The sequence below is a fragment of the Fistularia commersonii genome, chromosome 9 (assembly GCF_037954325.1).
Source record: "Fistularia commersonii isolate RoL2024-O1a breed Wild chromosome 9, RoL_Fcom_v1.0, whole genome shotgun sequence".
NCBI lineage: Eukaryota > Metazoa > Chordata > Actinopteri > Syngnathiformes > Fistulariidae > Fistularia > Fistularia commersonii.
In genome coordinates, this window is record NC_141292.1 from 12845705 (window position 1) to 12867236 (window position 21532).

General features: G+C 38.6%; 1 protein-coding gene across 1 annotated transcript; it reads right to left on the bottom strand.

Annotated features, from left to right (window-relative positions):
• Window positions 1-1106: 1106 nt before the first annotated feature.
• LOC147231255 (5-hydroxytryptamine receptor 4) lies at window positions 1107-21173 on the bottom strand. The gene is made up of 6 exons (XM_086153099.1): window positions 21015-21173; window positions 11289-11370; window positions 10224-10403; window positions 6336-6536; window positions 4590-4743; window positions 1107-2882 (listed from the first exon to the last, which is right to left on the bottom strand). Exons 2-6 carry the CDS (start codon window positions 11309-11311, stop codon window positions 2217-2219), a joined length of 1224 nt encoding a protein of 407 aa, XP_086009225.1. The 5' UTR covers window positions 11312-11370; window positions 21015-21173; the 3' UTR covers window positions 1107-2216.
• Window positions 21174-21532: the final 359 nt, after the last annotated feature.

Consider the following 21532-nt stretch of genomic DNA (forward strand, 5'->3'; position numbering starts at 1 on the left):
AAACCCAATGATCCCTAGGGGCAAGGTCATGTTTCACATCCTATGTGGCCGACATTTACATTTGACACGGCGTATGTGTGAAAAGGCAACGCTACTGACTGTGCTTATTTTTCTAGTCCTTAACAAGTGTTTCCATTTAAAACGTGTTTTTCAAAGAGAGAGTCTATACGGATAGAATATCATCTCTTTAAATCTCGTAAGTAGTTGGTCATTGTTATTAGACCAGACATTTCAGCAAACTAACACAAATGATTGCTGTTCTAGACTGATGGTGCAAACAGATTCTGGCTTCACAAGTTTTGAATTTTAGCTGTACACCATCACCAAGCAATCTGTGATGTTGACTGGGGGGGATTTATCACCCGTCCAAGGATAACAACAACTTTAAATCTGAATTCAAAGACTATTTATCAACTTCTTTTCAGAAGGGGATTCGAGGATTTCAACATTCACACCTGTTTTTGAAGACAAGTCTCGGGTGAAGGACTTTTTGAACACTGTTGAGTCTTGTAATCTGATCATTTGTGTCTGGTTCTACACGTTGACGTGGTCACCTTGGATTTTGGCCTGGGTTGTCTGTATCAGTGAATCACATCTGCTCGTTGCCAGTTTCAGATCACTTACTGATTTTTTTTGGACATTTTAATCTCTAATTTATTAGTCTTGGGGAAAAAAACGCAAGGAAGATGAGGCTATCCCATCGTATCAACCCTAATGCCTTAAACGCTTTAAATTCTTGGCTGCCAGATGTCGTAAATCATGTTTTCAATCAGGCATTCGGAGTCAGAGAACTTTAACAGCGAACTCAAGGATTTATCTGATTCACTGGCTTCTGCAAAAGCCTGAAAGGGGCTGAATAAGAGCCATACTCCTTGGCTAAACAGGGATTGAAATGAAATGAAAAAATAATTCCTCAAACTACATGATCAACAGAAAATGTCTCAAAAAAGGTTTTGGTTTTGATAAGAAGGGTTGTTAGATTTCACATTAATATCTTTGCCCCCTTTTTTTTTTTAATGACACATTTGTCTTCAATGACAGCCTTATTGTAGGCATCCAACAATAGCTTTTCCTTTCAAATTTGTGGGTAAACAATGCAAATCCAATTTCAATGTTGAGGTCATTACGGTAGACTTTCTACGGATTTCCTTATAAATGGTTTGATTCTTTGCAAGTCACATTTTCTTATCCTTTTCATCCACGTTTCAAGTCATACAAGTCAAACATGCACAATGAGGACAAAAAAATATATAAAATTCAGGCTAACAGACACCTACCACCCGACTTTTAGTTCATCCCTTCACTTTCTTCGCCATGGCAGGGGGGGACCGGCTCTCCTGCTCTTTTTTGTTGCCAGTTTCCCAACAGAAAAGACAAGATGTGTGGAATGATTGGTCTGTGGGAAAGCCAGTGTACTGGAGTAAACTATAATAAATTTTTAGCGTTTTAAAGGAATCATGGACCCTTAATCTTTCTTCTTCTTTTCTCTCTCCTTTTGATCTGACATTGTCCGTTTCCTCGGTCCATTTGTTAGGATTGTTCCTCAATGAAGAATGTGCTCGAATAACACATATCTTTGATTGAAGCTGTGCTTTTAGAATTAAACATTCCATCACATTTGGAATTAATAAAATACGTCAATCTAATATGAACAATAGAGTTGTTCAAACATCATTAGACATTTAAGATGATATTAAAACATTGGCAAAAGCGCGTGGAGGATTGGGGGCCTTTCACAGGAAAAGATATAGGTAACCACTTTTAAGCTACAACCCAGCATCATGGAAATTCTCTTACTTTGAAACAACATTTTTGTCAGTATAGCTTTAGCAGAAACAACAATACAGAGTGTGGTCTATTGTTGGGAATCAACAAGAACAACAATAATAGCAACAACATAGAAAGAAAACAGACTTTCCCATAGTCCACAGGCTTGTCCCACTTTGGCAAAGGCGGGGCAAGAGATGTATGCACATCGAAAAATACGGTAGCCCCTTTCTCACAGTGTCTCTTCTGGTTGGATTGCCACACAAACAAAATAAGCAGCCACATGATGTACGGTACATGACCACAGTTGGTAATACAGATTTTGTAAAATATTGCACAAAGCCGTTTTACGTAGCTATTCCTAAAAATTCAATGCAATGTATGTACATTATGGAATTTGTGTATGGCAAACCAATATAGTTTATATTGAATAAGAGACGGGCAAAATATTACCTCAGTTCCATGGATGTTCCGTTGACCGACGAAGCCGAACAAACTCTGTTGGCATGTTCATAGGAGCAGTTTTCCTGTCGAAAATAGCGATTTTCCCCGCAACAGAGAATCACAAGAAACGCCCTCCGAAACGCCCGGTTCAGGAAGGCATAAAGAAAGGGGTTTAGTCCCGAGTTAATGTAACCGAGCCATAGCCAGGCTGTCCACAGCTGCCAAGGTACTGAGTAGTCGATAAAGGGGTCTACCACATTGGTGATGAAGAATGGTGCCCAGCAGAGACAAAAACAACCCATAATAATCGCCAGCGTCTTTGCTGCCTTTGTCTCAACACATATTCGGCTGTTGGAAACAGGAGCCTGCTCTGAAAATGAAGAGTGCGTTGTCTGAAGGTGGTAGAGCTCCGATGGGTCTGAAGAAGTAGAGGATCTTAAAGTGATTACAGAAGATGTCCCAGTAATCGGCGCACAAACGGCACGTTGCTGTGTTTCAATCTGTCGAACATGGGTCATGGCTGTGACATAGATTCGTTGGTAGGCCAGGACCATAAGAGCCAACGGGACGTAGAAGGCCACCGCAGAGCAGATGAGGGCGTACGGCCAATTGACCAAAAACACACAGCTCGTATCTTTGGAGCCACCCGTGAATGTTTGTCTCTCCCCAATCTGGAAAAGACAAAAAACACAAACTCGGTTTAAATTAAGTCCGGCCCCGATTGCTGTCTAGCACTTCGTCCGATACGCTCATTTTGGATGTGCTGCCGTGGTAACTTTTATATGGTCCTAGTCCGGGAGGCTACCGTGGGCTGTTGCTGTTGTCTGACACCTCTTTCTTCCAGATATTCTTCCAGTAGAGCTCAGTCTCAGCCACTGATCCATCTCTCCAGGTAGCCTGGGCTGTGAGCCTGTGCTTGTCAGTCTGTTCACGTCATCTTTAGGCATCTTGTTGTTTCTTTACTAGCACTTTCATCCAGATCTCTACACCTTTCTGCGGCTCAGTAAGAAAGCTAACCCCTCTCCTTGCTGACAGGATCTTGCTTTCCAGGCTACTCTTCCTACCTCTGCATATCTGGTAGACCAGCATCTGTAGGATGACTGTTGCCACAGCGCACACGAGCTAGTCATTCATTCATTCATTCATTATTTATACTTATCCTGTACTTTGTGGGGATTCTGGAGCCTATCCCAGCTGTTGCCGGGCGAGAGGCAAGGTACGCCCGGTACCGGTCACAAGTCAATCGCAGGGCCGAATAGAGATACAAATTCACTCTCTCATTCACACATTTGACTTTGGATGTAATCAAGCGATGCCTTCTTTCAACCAAGATACCAATCTGCAGAAAACACGCCTGATATCGACTGCACTGATATTTTGTATCGTCACGCTTCAATAAAACAGTATGCTCTTTATCACACGCTCAAGGTTTTATCACAAACAAGTTTAAATTTAAGTTTACGCTCACGATTGTTGTTTGTATCTGATTGGAGTTCCTCTAAAATCTAGTGGACACATACATCTTTTCGTATTTATTCATTTTAAAGCACCGCTGTCTAAACCTCTTATCTGCCTCACATCTCCCGTCTCACTTTTATACAATAACTGTGGCTCATCAGGAGACAATTTCAAAGCGTTCGTTGACTGTCATGCTTACTCTGTCCAAATAATTAAGATTAATTAATTAAGATTAATAAAGATTAATTAAGATTACAATGACTGTGGCTCATCAGGAGACCATTTCAAAGCGTTCGATGACTGTCATACTTACTCTGTCCAAATCATTAAGATTAATTAATTAAGATTACAATAACCGTGGCTCATCAGGAGACCATTTCAAAGCATTTGATGACTGTCATGCTTACTCTGTTCAAATAATTAAGATTAAAATATCTAAGCTCCTGTGCAATGTTATGGTGATCCATTTGTCAAGAGGATCATTGTTTGGAAGCTGCCAGATTAACAAATTGAAAACAAAGATGTGTAATTTAAGTCGAGTCGTATAAAAGCAAATATCTTTATCCATTTTTGGGGCGTTTCCTCAGCTAATTTGGATCTATTTTGGAAATTATCTCGTGACAAAACGCATCCAAACCAGCAGGAAAGGCTTGTGGAAGTACTATTGTTGCTCACGGCAAGGAAACCTCGGCATCGGCTGAAATTATTCTGTAATAACTGTATTAGCCGGTAACTGTTCGATGGGCTGTAAATCTTATTGGAGGAACAAAATATTTGGTTGGAAGGGTTACCCTCCCGGAATGAACATCTCTTAAGACCTTTCAGGGAGGTATTTCTACTCTTGAGACTGACAAACTAGCATTTGTGCTTGAGCCAATTACTCTGTATTTGGATTTTGATCTTATTCGCTGAAGACTTACAATATCCTCAATGCCGATGGCATTCCAGCCTTGCATGATGGGTAAGAAGGAGATGAATGTGGGAATGAGCCAGCAGCCACTAAGCATTACTGCAACTCGGATCGGCGTCATTTTGTGTCTATAGACGAGCGGCTGGCAGCAGATGGCATAATACCTAAAATAAAACACAAACATATCAAACACAAGATGGGAAAAACATGTCGACTTGGCTATATTTAAGTACATTTTTGTCTCTTTCAAATATGTTGGATATGAACATTTATGTGAACATGGTACATTTTAAATCAGTTTCAATTTCATTTATTTTAGTTTGATATGATATTGTTTTTTTATCAATAAAAAGAAGAGGGACTGAATAAAAACAAGAATCATATCAACATACAGTTGAAATATAACTGGACTTCACCGTTGTTTTCAATTTCAAATAAGAAAATCAATACAAACTTAACCCCGTTTGGTTGAATTAATCTTTGCATGTTATTTCCCTTGGGACAGATCGCTCGAGAAGAACTTTTTAAACACACAAGAATTAGGAATTAAGGTTCACCACTTCTCGAACAACAACGATGGACATTTGTGTTGAAAAGATAGTTAGGGGAAATATCCCCTCCATCACAACTGTCTCTTGAACTTTATATTCTGCTAATCCAAAGAAATCAATGAAAAATAAAAAGACTACTCTTCGACGTGAGGCTCATTTGCCTTGAGATTTATTGAAGAATTCTGACAGGAGACAAAAGACGCGCATCTTTCCTTTGAATCAGTAGTAAAAACCTTACAAGACAAAGTATGTCTGGTATGATTCCAAGTATGTTGTGACAGAACACAGCTTAGGTGTTATTGCTTGACCTTGTGTTTCCTGATCATATCATCTGCATCAAACCTATCACTGTCTGAGTTGTGCATAACCTACTTAATAATTTAGTGTACTGCTCAAATTATTTCAAGGTAATGTAAGTGGCTATAAAGCTATCCTAACGCAATTAATTGTCAGACACTCAACATATCAGATCTTTGAATATTAATGAAAATCTGGAATTGAATAAAACAGTTTTTGCACCACTCGTGTGTCAGATGCTTGATTTCCTGTAAAGCACCTATAAAGAATCAATGTTATCTTCTCAGTATCAGATTATTTGTATCTGATTAATACCCTGGATGTATACAAGTATATATGGTGAGAATTTTTTTTGTTTACATTTTTGTAATCATGGTTAATTCCTGACAGCATTGCAACACTACTGAAGCATATGTTAGTCCTGATGGATTGGAATGTAATTTCACCGACTGAATTATTAAGAATTTGAGAATTTGTCCATCCCCATAAGACAAGATAAGGAAAAACCCTTAGTGGCAAAATCCATTGCTATATACGGCCACAGCCTATAATGTGATTGCCCGTGTACAAATGAATCCTACAAATTTTTCGCTCTCTATTAGCTTGCTGTTTCTCTTCTCTCTTTTATTCAGCCTTTTCTCATTTTTTTTTAATTTTTGTTTCTAATTGTCTTCATTTTATAGAGCCATCATTGCTTTTTATTTTCCAATTTGAAATGACAGCAAGTTTCAATTCAGTGCAACCTATATAAACTAGTATTCATAACAACCAAATTTCAGATGGCTTCACCTGACAGCTCTTTTTTAAGTGTAAATAAACATAATGGTATATAAGACAAATATGCCACAATGCAATTTCAGCTCCAAAACTCTCTTTTAATCTCTCTTAACTTGTGTTAACGTACAAACCTGTCCAATGCAATGCAGCAGAGATGCAAGATAGACGCCGTTGTCAGTAATACATCCAAAGATGTTCGAACAAGGCAAAAGATCTCTCCGTACTGCCACTGGCCTGTGGTCAGCTCAATTGCAGCGAATGGCATAACAACTAGAGCAACGAGCAGGTCAGCAAATGCCAGTGATACAATGAAGTAGTTGGTCTTTTTCTTTCTGAGAAAGAGACAAAAAAAAGCAGGAAGGTGACATAGGAAATAAAGACATATATTAGCTAAGAAAATTCCTTTTCACTCCAAACCCCCCAAAACTCCCCACATAAAAATGAAATATAAATAAATGCATTCATCAAATATGAACCTTCATTGATGAATAATTTCACTCTGAACTTAATTCACCTCTGCTGTTTTACAATAAAAACATTTACTACTGTTACATCACGTATGTGTGTCTGTGTAGGGCCGATGGTCGGTGACATATCGTCACCCTCTTAAAATAATCGCCTCCGTCATTTTTTTCAAATTTTTCAGGAAACACAAAAAACTGAACCATTTGACACACTCTTGACATCGGCAATTTCCACTAAAGGGGTAGAATGGCACAATCTGTTTAACTGAGGATGTAGGCAATTTTGGCAAGATGATTTAGGCAAAAAAAGAAACATTTTTGCAAAAAAATGACTAAGGCGATTATTTTAAGAGGGTGACGATATGCAAGTTGAAGTCCTCTCTTTTATGAAATTGAATTGATTCAGAATTGTCTTGATATTTGAGAGAATTGAGTCAATAGAAAGTAAACATCCAACATCCATCTTCTGGCTTTTTTTTCAGATCTGTTATCAACAGTTGGCATGGGTGAAAAACTACCATTTAATGTTATTTTTGTTCATATATTGAGCTATGCATAGAATGGTTACATACATTTTAGATTCAACTACTCCTGAATTAATCTACTTTATTTGCTTTACGGTCGTCAAAGGAAATGTGTCCAAACTTAATTGAGAAGTTTAATGCACGACTCAGGGAACCAAGTTGGAAAAAAAAAAAAAAAAAAAATGAATGGCAACGTGCAAAAAAAAATCACTCTCAACAGGGAAAATGTCTGATTACGAAGGTCACTCATTAAGAAGGACACAAACTAAAAATCACACATTCATGACAGCCAGAAGGCAGAAAACAACAGACCTGACTTGGGCAGAGAACATGCAACGGATGTAGGTTAACTAACTAATAAATGGAACAAGACAAACCAGCACATGACAAAAGGAACTACGCACACACACATAGAAAAATGGGGAACAGGTGGATACAGCAAGATAGGGAGACAATAAGACTGAAGAGAAGGTCAAGTCACTTGAAATAACAGACAAGGCAAATTTCAAAATAAAACAAGAAGCCATGAGAATATGGACACAAGACAAAATCAACATGATACAGTTTCCCAGACAATCATACAAGTCAGAGAAGAGAATGAGGTCCACAATGGAGCTTGGTTGAACCCAAAATTGTTCCTCCGAAGGGTAGCCCTTCACAGTCCACCCGGATTTGAGTGCCACAGCATCAGAATGGACTTGACAACATAGACCAGGCGACCAGCTGGAGGACCAACAGGGTTTGTCACCATACCATTGAAGACTCTTTTTGACCTGTCAAAGGTGCGGTGAACTCCCAGTGACCGGACCAAAAGCGGATAAACCATCAAGGGACCATGGATACGGGAAATGGGCTGATGAAGGGGAAAGTTTTCCCCTTTGTCCCCTTCTCCAGTTTCCTGGAGGGTACATGGAGAGGGAAGTCCCTTGTTGAGAGCCAGATCCATCTGGCAAGGGAGCACGTTGGCGACTCCAATCTGCGGTCCTCTTCACTCAGCCAGCACTGTATTGGAGGACGTTATTGGTGGCTCCTCAGATACAGTGGCAACGCTGGACCACAACATGAGCTGACAAGACAGAGATATCCCTTTTTTGCCTCCAAGAGGACAAGGGTCTGGCAACTAAAGACACATAGGAACGGTGACATGCCGGAAGCCGCTCCAGGAGCAAGAACCTCGTGAAGAAGAGCTGTCAGAGATGACAGAGGCACGTCTCAAACTCCTGGTTGAGATGTTCTGTATGGCTATTCAAATGGCTATTCTGTTTGGAGCTGAGGCTGAGGGTGGCTCAGATGAGCCTGCAGAATTGCAGAACCTAAATCTGAAACAATGTCCATTTGATATCCGTGGAGATGAAGCACGAGTTGTCATGATTTCAGCTCTTTCTGTTGTGCTTGGACCCTTGTCAGATGATCCGAATGCGCAGAGTTTCGTGTTGGCTAGATTGTTCTGTCACAACCGAGCTGGAAATGAATGGCAATGGCAAAGTGCAAATAAATAAGTAGCTTTAAAGGAAGAAAATGTCCGATAGCCAAAAATCAAAAGAAACCCAAACAAAGCCAACCAAAGGAAATGAGGATGAGGAAAACAAAAATCGCCAAAAATCGAAAAAATAAAAAATCACTCTTTTGCTGTAACTGAAGCACTCAGTGACCAGAAAGTACCAGAACTGACTTGGACGGAGGACATTGAACACACTGGCTGGCAGGATAAATTGAATATATGTACACACACAAGGAAATGTGAAATGGGAAACAATTCACAGTTGGGAAAGGGCAAATCATCTGAAACGAAAGGAGAGATAGATTTCAAAATAAAACGGGAAGCCAAGACAACATGCTCGCAAGATAAAGCCAACTTGACAAAAGCTGCATGGTCATGAAAAAAATGTTCAATACAAATGCCTGTATGTTTTTATTTATTTTATTTTTTTTATTTGGCACATGTTGGACTTTGATCCAACCTCTCTCACTAATTGTAGAATATCTACAATTTAACATGAAAAAAGTGATGAGACTTGACTAGATGGAGACTTGTGAATAAAGGGTACATTTAATTATACATACTGGCCCGCCTACTTCAACATTTTGATATCCACACATTGTTTTTGAGTTTTGTGCTGTGCACCTGCACTTGCAGATGAGAAAATGGACCTGTGAGCGTGTGGATTCACTCTTCTGCACTTGTTGGTAGCATTAAAATACTGAATCAATTCAATATAAAACTGTAAAAAACCCAAGGCATGCCTGCAGCACGTCACACCAGTGTTACTCGTGGTGTCTTACTGGCCCTGTGACACACAGAAGATGTTTATTTTATAAACCATTCTGTGTCAAATTTGTCAGTGAGATTATACAGGACTGTCTCAGAAAATTAGAATATTGTGATAAAGTTCTTTATCTTCTGTAATGCAATTACAAAAACAAAAATGACATACATTCTAGATTCATTACAAATCAACTGAAATATTGCAAGCCTTTTATTATTTTAATATTGCCTATTATGGCTTACATCTTAAGAAAACTCAAAAATCCTATCTCAAAATATTAGAATATCATAAAAAGTTAATGTTTTGGTTTTTTTAAATTGCATTACAGAAGATAAAGAACTTTATCACAATATTCTAATTTTCTGAGACAGTCCTGTTTTCATTATATCAAAAAACAATGAAAATGATGGCAAAGGCTTTATATTAAGGCTTCTACTCAATGAAACTTGTGAATACTCTCATACTTAATGACAGCTTTTGGAGTTTTTTTTTTTTTTAATTGATATTTGAGCTTTTAAAATGCTATGTTTCCATCAAAACCCGACCTCTGAAGCATTCGGCTATTTGAAACTACTTCTTTTTCCATTATTTTCCACTTCCTGTGTTTTGTTTTTACAGTATTAACATCTAATACTCACAGTTTAACACAAGATGTTAAATGGCATGTTTAATATTTAGTGATCCTCTATGACATTTAGTATGCAATCACCTATTTGAACAGGACCCTAAGCAAAACTGGAGTTCTTTTACTTCTTTCCGCTCACCGCAGGTGTCGATCCTTGCAAAGTGCAACCATGACAAGCAGGTTTCCAAACACTGTCATGATGATGATGATGGAGAGGAAGATAGTGAGAACAATGGTTTCCAGTATACTAAGAAATTCTTCCTCTTGTTGCTGGTGGTCCTGTTGTTCATTTTCTGTATTAAAATGTTCATCCAACAAACTGCAGAACAGAAATAAATTGAAAAGAAAAATAAAATAAAAAGTACGTATTTGTCAGTTGTTATTTTCTTAAACACAATTTGATAATTCATCTATGCCTCGTGAAGGATGAACATTTTCTTATCTGGCTTTGTTTTGGCATGTTAATATTCTTCAGAAATCACATGAAATATGCAGTAGGTCCCAAGAGAATGACATGGGGAACATCAACCACCGTTACAATAAATTAACTTTATTAACGCATCTTCTGCAAATTACTAGCAATATGTTCCATTAGACTCGAACCAAAATTAGACATAAAGAAACGCAGTTTTGATTTCACCGTGTCTTAAAACTAGGGAGGCAATATATTTGCAGCACGCAAAGGTTCTTGCTAATGCATAAAATTCCCAATGCTAGAATGAGATCCTGGTGTACCTTTGCAACTAAATTACATTGTAAAAGTGTAATTGTTATTCATTAGCGGTAAACTGCCAGAATGCTAACGTTTTTCTGGTCAAGCACAGACTGAGCGGTGAATAATCGTCAACCGTTCTCACTGAAAGGCTCCATTAACAGCCACTCGCTGGTCACCGCTTGGAATCGTCTACGTTACCATAACTTCTCTCCCACCAACTAACTAAATCTCCCCTTGGGTTTTCCTGTGGGCCTCCTGGCTGACAGTTCCAACGTCAGTATCCTTGCACCAATATATTCACTGTCACGACTAAAACACACCTAACCACAGCTTTCATGAATTTTCTGCATCACTCTAATATACTGTTAAATTGAATTATGCTTTATCGTGAAGCGCCGTTCAGAAGTGCAGAAGTAAGATGCACAAATGCATGCTTTAATTTCAGTTTAGCATTATTTGAAGACCAAAAAGTTAAATTGTATTACTTACAGTGGAGGAGATGTTGTGGCCATCACTGACTGTTTGCATTGAGATCAGCAGAGGAGAGTTCTCGTCACCCCATGCTCTTGTCCTTTTCACACACAGAGACACACACACACACACACACACACACCAATACAATTTTACCATCTTTGCCTATGAGTTTATAGTTTTCTAAAACTATAAGCCTGCTTATTTGAATGCTCCTACCATTTTCACTTACTCACAAACACATGCCCTCCACCTCATAGTACACAAACTAACTGGTGGATTTTCCATTGAAAAATCTCACATGTGAGTATGTAGATGGCATTTTAGAGAGTGCGATATTCACAGTATACAGCAAAACAGCAGCAATAGCCACTGCCTTCCTTTGCCAGATTCCACTAGCTAATTGGAGTCCTAAAGCTTAATTCATCTTTTGATACACCTGAAAGGTCAAAGGTCACTTATCAGTCCAATACACAATCTTATGGGGGCCAGTATAGATTGAACAGACCTTGCGCTTATATGTGAAATGACATTTTGTCTGATTCTGCAGTCCATTAATGTTTTTGGAAAATAACAACTCAATAACTGAAACTTAAAAAAAATCCATATCTCTTTTGGACAGCTGTTAAGATCAAGGAGTTGGAGTATTTATCTATTATGACTGACTACATGCAGCTCCTCTGTTTAATATTTAGGTCCATTAGTGAGACTTTTTTGTAATTCGCGTGCATAAAACCTCCACTTGATGTACAGTAAATTACATTTCATTTCGAATAAGGTTAAACAAAAGCATTGAATCACATCCATCATTTCTCTCACGCGTAGATGCCCAAAAAGGAATCAGACAACAACCAAAAAAAGAAAAGAAAAAAAAAATACAGACTATTATGGTAAATGATATAAATCATCTAGTCATGAGTGGAAAAATAAAAATAGCTGAGATTATTAAGATGGGATAAGATCAATTGACTGACTTGCCACAGTTTGATGATTATCCACCTGCAGTATCTGGATTTTTTTTTTCCAGTAAATTTTTTTTCCAGTTTTTCCCAGTGACTCCTTTGTTTTTACAGCTTTCCCTCCTGCCTGACACATGGTGTGGGACACTGACCATTACCTCTACTTGCTTTCCCCATCATTTTCTCTATTCATCATTATGGCACAGTGTCAGCTTGGCTTTATTTGTTTAAAAATTTGTGGTTATTTTGAGGATTTCAATGCGTTTTGTCTTTCCATATTATGTAGTTGATTTGGCAGATTTTGCAATCTCACTCAAGTTTATTTTATTTTAAGACTGATGATGATGTTTCAAATTGGCATCAGTAAGTGTCCGGATCGTACCGGATATTGACACTTACAAAAGGCTACCAAATTGCAATTTGAACCCTTTGAACTAAAGCCATCTTACTTTATTGTGGAATAAATAATAGTGTGAAGCCCGAACTCAATCTCATTGAGACAATCAGAAGTTGAAAAAATATTCCTGTCGGGATTTACAGTTTGAAAAATCGGACGATATTTATAATCAAGATACTTTCATGCATTGGGATGTTGTTTTCAGGTTCAAATGGTGAGAAAGGGGAGAGAATGTATGGAACTGATGATCCACTGGATCAGACAGTTGGTGTTTAAAACCAATCACTGATACACACATGAAACGTGTGTGTTTTTGTTCCTCACAAATAGTGAACATTTTAGAAGAGAAGATGACATAAAGCTTTTAAACAGCGGTTTGCACTTTCATTTTTTTCATTTAACTTTGAAGAGATGATGCAGATAAGGTACAATCTTAAATACACTTGGTCAAATAAGAATTTAATCAGAAACAAACAGCATATGACCATTCTGCCCTTGATTCAGTAAGCAGGGGTTGCTAAGTAATCCAGCCATGATAGGGAGACACAAACTCATGTTGCATGGTAAATAAATTTAAATGTCAAAGTTGTCAACTTAACAATAGTGCTCAGATTGGTATGTGACGAGATGGAGTTCAAATACACTGTCAAAATATACAGATGACTGTTACTGCAATTGCCCAGAGGGGAAAGAGTAATCTGTTCTTGGTATTTATCTTTCTCTCAATCAGATATACAAATTTATATATAAATTGACACAAGCCTCCTTACTAGTCTTTAACTAATGCAAGACAAATGAATTGGCCAATAGAAAAATGGAACAAAAAGATATTAAGAGACATTTTATGATGACTTCTGCTGACCTTTAACACTAGATGGTATTTATCTTTCTCTCAATCAGATTTACAAAATTATATATAAATTGACACAAGCCTCCTTACTAGTCTTTAACTAATGCAAGACAAATGAATTGGCCAATAGAAAAATGGAACAAAAATATATTAAGAGACATTTTATGATGACTTCTGCTGACCTTTAACACTAGATGTCCAGAAGGGTGTCCTACTTGTATTTTAAATTCCATTTTTATTTAATTTAAGGTTTCGCAGCTCCGTCCCGATCAACATTCCGGGTCTGCAGTGATACCCCCAGTGTGCTTTTGCTCAGGTAGATGGGCTCTATTTAGGTTTTGTCCAAAAAAAAAAAAACGCCTCCGTCGTGAGGCGCCCAGGGGTCATCCTAACCACCAAAGCTGGCCCCAGGGTAGGCCGTGGACCTCCTCGGACGGATTACATCTCCTGGCCGGCTTCAGAGTGCCTCGGGATCCCCTAGGAGGAGCTTGAGATCATGCGGCGCCTTGGAAATACTGCTGAGTCTGCTGCAACTACTACTTCTTAGATAAGAAGTAAGAACTTCCTGTGTAATATTGCAGCACGGGTTGTAAGAGGGCAGACATGTTATTGTATTCTCAAATGCAGAGTTATTTTGTAAACTGTTATTCTTAGCAAAGAGACCTTGAGATAGCTGACTGTTTAGTCTATCCTGGTACTTCTACATGATTTATGACATGTGACCCAGATTTTTGTCATACAATTTAGTAAAACCTTATTGTGTGTAACTGACTGATTATTTACATTATTATTAACATTGGCAATTGTTTTATTAGTATAGTCCATGAGAGAGATTGACTTTATAAGTTATATAGAATGTTTGATAAAGTGAGTGATGTGAATAATGCATTAAGCGGACCCGCTGCCCTTTGTTTTGCTGTTCAAGAGACAAAGTGAGAAGCCAAAATTATGACTTAATTTTACCAAAACAGGTAAAATGGCAGTGATTTGGAAATGAAATTAAAATAACTTCAGTCCCACATTGTATTTCACCCGTCACTCAAATTCACCCATCACCTCAAAAACACTGTAATTGTTCATCTAACATGCAAACGGATGATTTGCTTTTTTGTTTGTTTTTTTTGTTTTGTTTTGTCTTTCTGACATCACATGATATAGCTGGCAATACCACTGCCATAGTCCCTGAGAGTATCATAGAACATGTTTATAGATCTGCTCCTCTGTGAGCAAAAAAGCATATTCTCTATGCATTAATAGCTGTAATTAGAAATAAATGTCCCGATGTGCATTCTGACACAATCCCTTATTTGCAAATAATGGGGAAAAAAAGTCTCGTTTTTAAATTTATTATTTTCCTGATGACTGGACAAAAGAACATGGGCCCATTACATAAATCAGACACATTAGAGATGCCAGAATTGGAGACAAACATCTGTCGTACCTGACAAAAAGTCAAGATTTCCACTTATTGGAGAAAGAACAGAGGGAGTTTGCAGACTGCCTTGCAGCCTTCTTATGGTCCACCAAGGTTTTATAATTTGACTCTAATAGGGTTATTACAGGTGGCTTTCAGAGTTTCAAGAGTTTTAAGAAATAATAAGTTTGTTAAGGGGAATCTGGACATAGAGCTCACAATATCCAACCACTTTCTCTGTACCCAGTCTGCTATAAAGCACATTTGAGCACTAAGCTGATATTTACAAATGTCAGGGAGGTCAGAACCACCCTCTGAGGATGAGAGACATGAAGTAGCCAACTTAAGTTGCGGACCCTTCTTGACCCAAACGATGGAGCTAATGCTGCACTTCAAATTGTTAATACTTTTACTTGGAAAAGGATTGGCATCATTTGTAATGCGTATGACATGTGTAGAATATTTATTTTCAAGACGGTAACCCCACCCTGTCAGGAGATCAGAGGGATGTCCTATCTCTCGTCTAAATGTAATTTAATGCACTCAAACCTAGTAACAAACATTGGCGTTGTAAATTTGGTCAAAAGTAGATGTATTCCCAAAAATCTAAATCCTGTAGAGGGCCATTTTACAGGTAAGGCAGATGGGGTTTTAGGGATTTCTCCTATGTCGCCCCATTATGCACCCAATTCAGGACCTCTGTTGCAATAAGCTATTGCTTCTGACTTTCAAAAAATGATTATGTATCCTGAAAAGCTACTGGATTTTTTTCATAACCTCAATGAGAGCTGGAATGGATATCTTACCCCTAGTCAAAAGAATCAAAACATCATCCGCATACAGAGTAATCTTATATTGCTATTCTGCTATGACTGCACCCCTGTATGCTCGAGTTTGTCCTTGTTGCCACAGCTTGGGTTTCTATGGTAGGTGCAAACAGTAGGGGTGAAAGAAAACAGCCCTGCCTTGTACCTCTGCCAATCTGAAAGTTGATGACCATTAGCAGATACACTCATCCGTACCCGGTGACTAAGTGTCTGACGGGAGGCGACTCTGACTCATCCAATCTTAATGAACAAAAACCATACAAACCTGCTCAGTTTACCAATAAAATGTACTTTCTTTCCAACCACTTAATTTAAACGCCCTGTGACTCCTCAACCAGTCAGCAGCGAGAAGACCAGGGCCAACCCCCATTCCTAGTACACAGTTTTAAAACTAGTTTGCATACTTGATAAATGCTTCCCACGACCAGTTATAAATAAGGAGGGGCCTTCGAGACAATCTCTCATCCACATAAAACTCAGTGCTGAGATCCATCCCAAGACTTTTGGACATACATGCCTGCAGATCCATCTGCACCCTCCAACTCCCCCAGAGCGGTCAACAACCCACACCAGGCAACTTAAAAGCACCCAAAAGAAACCGACTTCTAGACTTTGGCCTTATGATTACCTATTCAAATTCCAACTCAGGTGAGTTCCCCCAATTATAACCTATATTTTCCAAATGACCGACAAATAACGACACAAACATTAGAATAAAAAGCCCATTCAGCCCAAATGCCCAACAACACACTCATTAACATAATGAACCCCATTCAAACTAGACCTGTGCGCAGCTCCAACCCCAGCTGTTACATAACGGAAAAAAGACGCTCGGAGGTGAAAATGTCTTCAAGTTAGTCAACGATAGTCAATGGCCTGAATGACTGAGCATCTTCACAAATGTTTAGAATTAAAAAATTCTAGTTTTTACAAGATTTTACAATGAGGATATTCAGCGCGATATTCACCTTCACCATTTGAGAGAAATTCTGAGATATACGACTATTATACCTCCTAATACAATTTGCTCTATAGTACTGATTTCGCTGAAGCAGATCTGTACTTCGCAGTGGTAAATTGATGGAAGAATTAATTTGACCACTGGTGGTTGGCTATGATTAGGGTTATTTTTTGTCAAATATAAGAATATAGCGCATATGTCTCTCATTCTGCACAACCCAAACCCCTTTCTACCGCCCATAAAGGTTGTGGCAGGGGTTGAACAGCTATCGATAGCTGTCTAATTAGTGTCATAAATTATGGCTCTCTTTGTCACTGAAAGTGAAAAAATAGATGAGAAGAGATAGGAATATCTATATATCTATTAAACTATCCGAGGTGTTCTTGTCAAATTGTGTTACCAGTGATCACACTGATTTTGAAAGTCAGAGTCTTTGATGGACAAGTGGGCCACCTGCTAAAAATAGGTACAGCACATCCTGGTGGACAAAGTCTATGTGGAATAAAGTTACTACCTTAAACAAATGTGTATAGTCAAAAAAAAGAAATTAAAATCAACTAGGTGGATGTTTTGTCTTTTTTTTTTCGACCCAAATGATTTCTGTAAATGGAGCATGTGATGTGCGGCAGGACACTTAAGGCAGATTAAAATCAGGACAACATCTGGGGACAGTTTAGCCAGCTTAAAGACCATATTTGTCAACGAAAATTGAGTAAAAATACCGGTCATTCATTTTGGTCATTTTATGTTTGGCTGGAAAACCTAATCCTTAAAGTCACCGTATGTAAGAACCCTTAAACTTCTGTGAATGGATGCATATTTGACAGGATCATTATCAGCATAAATATGCCATTCAATAATATACAGTTTGGCTGCCAACCTTTTAGGCTTTTACAAAACCATCTGATACAACAGCAAGATTGAAATGAAATGAATTCATAAAGTCATTGTCTGAACTGCTTATTCAGTGTACATGTATGCAGTGGTGCCGAAGCTGACCTTGGGTGAGAGGTCGGGTAAACCCTTGACCTGTTGCCATTTCATCACACACCCCATATCCAGACATAAGACCATTCACTGTGTCATTCACACCTGTGTTTTTGGAGTGTGTAGGGAAACCAAAAAACACAGAAAACTCACACAGGCATGGTGGAAATCTAAACTCCACACAGAAAGACCCCAGTCAGGAGTTAACCAGGTCTCTTATTTGTTATGAGGTGAGAAGTAGGTATTGGTAATTTGACAAATAATGGGGAATTATGCTTGGAAAATATAATAAAAAAATAAGTGCAGAAAGATAACATTTAGTTCTGTAATAGCAACCGTTATACAGGACTGTCTCAGAAAATTAGAATATTGTGATAAAGTTCTTTATCTTCTGTAATGCAATTACAAAAACAAAAATTATTTTTTCATGATATTGTAAAATTTTAGATAGCATTTTTGAGTTTTCTTAAGATGTAAGCCATAATCAGCAGTATTAAAATAATAAAAGGCTTGCAATATTTCAGTTGATTTGTAATGAATCCACAATGTATGACATTTTCTTTTGTAATTGCATTTCAGAAGATAATGAACTTTATCACAATATTCTAATATTTCTAATTTTCGGAGACAGTCCTATATATCAAAACGAAGCCAGTGCTGCAATAACATTGATTAAACAAATCTTAAAATCCATAAGGTCAGAAATGGGTAACAATAAGAGTCACAATGAGAGTTTATATAACAATGTATCCATATAAAGTAGAAAAACAAAATATTTCAAAAATGGCTAAATAACAAAATACTGTGGTCGAAATGAAATGTATATGAGCATACTATACCTCAAACAAAAGCAACAGAAGGATAAGTTTTGTTTTCTCACCTGCCTGGGATTCTACCAGTTTTATGTATGTAAAAAACACACGTTTTTGATGGAAATGTTATTCCTGCCAAAAGTTAGTTTAACATAAAAGTGAAATAAATCATCGCTTTGCGATGAAAAGGAATTGTACAAGAAAGTCCCTGACAATTTCAATGATTCAAATGAAAAAGAGCAATGGTGTGATTATCCTTAAAATGTATTTTCTCTGCCACAGTAAAAACAGTTCAATTTTTAACATTCTTTGTTGCCGGTCATTTGCTTTTCATTCTTCTCCTTCCTCTTTCAGATTCTCCCTAATTGGACGTCACCAGAGTAAATTTGCTTCCCTTTCTCACACCTACTAACCACATGTCCTTTTCTACTTTATCCACAAATGTCTTACTTGTTCTTCCCCCTGTCCTCCATCTCCCAACATCCTTCTACCCACGTTCACGCTCTCTCCCTTTTACGCGCCCTAAACATCTCAGTCTAGCCGCTCTGACTTGGTCTAAAAAATATGTCGAACCTCAGCCGCCCCACGTGCTCATTTCATGCAGTTTTCGTCACTCTTCAAGCCTTTTGGTCAGTCGCCATTTCAAAGTGGTACAAAAGGGCTGATCTCGCCGATGTCTTAATATAAACCTTTCCCTTCACTCTTGCTTTCACTCTTCTGTCAAAGATAACCTCTAACACCCTTCTCCATCATCTTCACCTCTCTCCCACCCTCCCATTGCTCTGAATGGTTGACCCTAAATATTTGCTCATTCATTCATTATCTATACCTCTTATCCTGCACTCAGGGTTACCAGGGGGGGCTGGAGGCTATCCAACCTGTCACCGGGCAAGGGGCGGGGTACAACCTGGACCAGTAGATCAGGGTGCCACAAATAAAGACATACAGTCATTCACTCTATCGTTCAAATGTCAGCGTAATTTAAGGTCTCCATTTAGCTTCTGCAAGTTTTTGGACTGTGGGGGGACCAAAGAATACCGGATGGAGAACATGCATAGTCCACAAAAGAAGGACCCTGTCGGAATCGAACCAGGAGCTCTCTCGCTGCGAGGCGGAAGCCCTAACCACTGTGCAACAACGCCGCCCTTTCTATTAATTCCTTTTTGGAAGAAAAAAAAAAAAGATGAAAGAAGGATGTCTTGCTGTTAAATGCCATGGATAATGAATGAAGCTTGGCTAGACCTCGGAATCAGGCTAATGAGCTGAGGCTGGAAAATACGGGCAAAAGTTAGCCAGAAGGACATGAAACACTTTCAAGTATCTATTCAATTCAGACAAAAATCCAGGTCTTGAAAAAAAAAAAACCAACAACGACAAAATAATTGCCTCACCTTAGTTTTCCAGCCTGACAACTTGACTGATTGAGTTAAATAAACACAGACATACGGACATAGGAATAGGTCAGCCTTCTCGACTTTTTTCGATGAATAAATGAAAAATAAATGAAAAATAAAATTGTCAGCATGGGTGAGTGTGTGAGATATGCATCTAGAATAATCTTGGTAGGTTGCGAAATCCAGAGCATTTCCACCAAGGCAACGTTACACCTGTTACATCATCTGCCCCTAAATTGCATAGGCGATAGTCGGCCCAGCGGTGAATGAAAAACCTTTTCTGAATTACTATGATCGGTTATGTTTTGAATGTAGCACTTCCCTGTGATTACTCAGAAGTCAAACTAACTGATCGTGTCGACGGCATTCGTCAATGGAAGACCGTGCTGGGGTATTTGCTTTCACATCGGCACATATAATTCAAGGTAGAATGGGAAACACTCTCTGTCGTCCGCCCCTCTGAACTATGATTTCCTACATGTTTTGCATATTTGTAATATGTTTAAACATCAGACGACCACAACACTCTTTCGAATAGTCCATGTACTTTCATGAAACTATTCATAAAGTCTTGCTGGGCAAAGTTTCAGCATTTAATCTGAAGCAAAATCTGTCTGAAATGTATGACTCTGTCACATAAAAGCTTATGGTACATGCATATAATTGGTAGTATTAGCACTGGGATATGAATGATAACATATATAGTTTTAGATCACTTGTATAGTCCTTGGAAACAGTTTAAATTCATATTTACCTCCATGCTATCAAACAGATGTGCAGCAGTAACACTGTTAACGCTGATTAAAAACCTTAGATGGTGAAAAGTGATGGAACAGGCTGAGAGTTGCATAAGTTTCTTGACAAAATGCAACCAGTTGCAAATGTGCTCATGAAAGTGCTGTTAGGTAAATTACATTGCAATTAAGTGACTGACCTTTTTTTTTGGGGGGGGGGGGTGCACTGCTAAACTAATCTATTTTACAAATAATCAGATGATCTATTGGGCAGTTACCCTCAGAATGGAGAGATGGTGTGACCGCAGCAACCAGAAACATGATTTTTTTTTTTCTTTTTCATCCTCGGGTCTTCAAAAGTTTGCTTCTTCTTAATTCTATTTTTGCATTTTTATTATAAGGGGCTTACCTATTCCGGGCTCCCCGCCGCCGTCATTCCTCCAATCGAAAGTGAGGCCGCGGGTTCCGCAGAGCGCCGGTGTAATCCGGTTGAAAGGAAAACAAACATTAAGACCTGCAGTATGACTGACAGTTCGTGTAGTTCGACGATAGAGAGGAAAAAAAAAAAGAGGGCAAGGGGGAGGGCAAGGAGGGGGTGCACGGTTGGGGGGAGAGAGAGGTGTCGGTGCCACCATCTTGTGGTTGTTTATTGCAATGACTCGGATTTCTGCAGAGCTTGAAACCCAATCGGACTACAGTCATGGCCAAAAGTTTTGAGAATGACACTTTCACAAAGTCTGTTCCTACAGAGTTTTTAGGTTTGTCAGATGTTTTTGTCATTCTAAAAACTTTTGGGCATGACTGTACTTGGATGGGTTTTGGCTGAAACACCTGCATGGGTGGTGGATGTTACGCGGAACACTTGAACCGGATTCTGCTCGGAGTTGAAAACATGTCCTTTTCATAATTTGGCCGGACAGACCTGGC

Bases quoted from the DNA above. Each gene is read 5' to 3' on its own strand.
- LOC147231255 (XM_086153099.1), bottom strand. From the start codon at position 11,311: ATGGCCACAACATCTCCTCCACT. The intron at 4,744-6,335 runs GTTTGTACGTTA...GTTTTATTTTAG, and splicing joins TGCTGCATTGCATTGGACAG to GTATTATGCCATCTGCTGCC. The intron at 2,883-4,589 runs GTAAGTCTTCAG...TGTCTTTTCCAG, and splicing joins CCATCGGCATTGAGGATATT to ATTGGGGAGAGACAAACATT.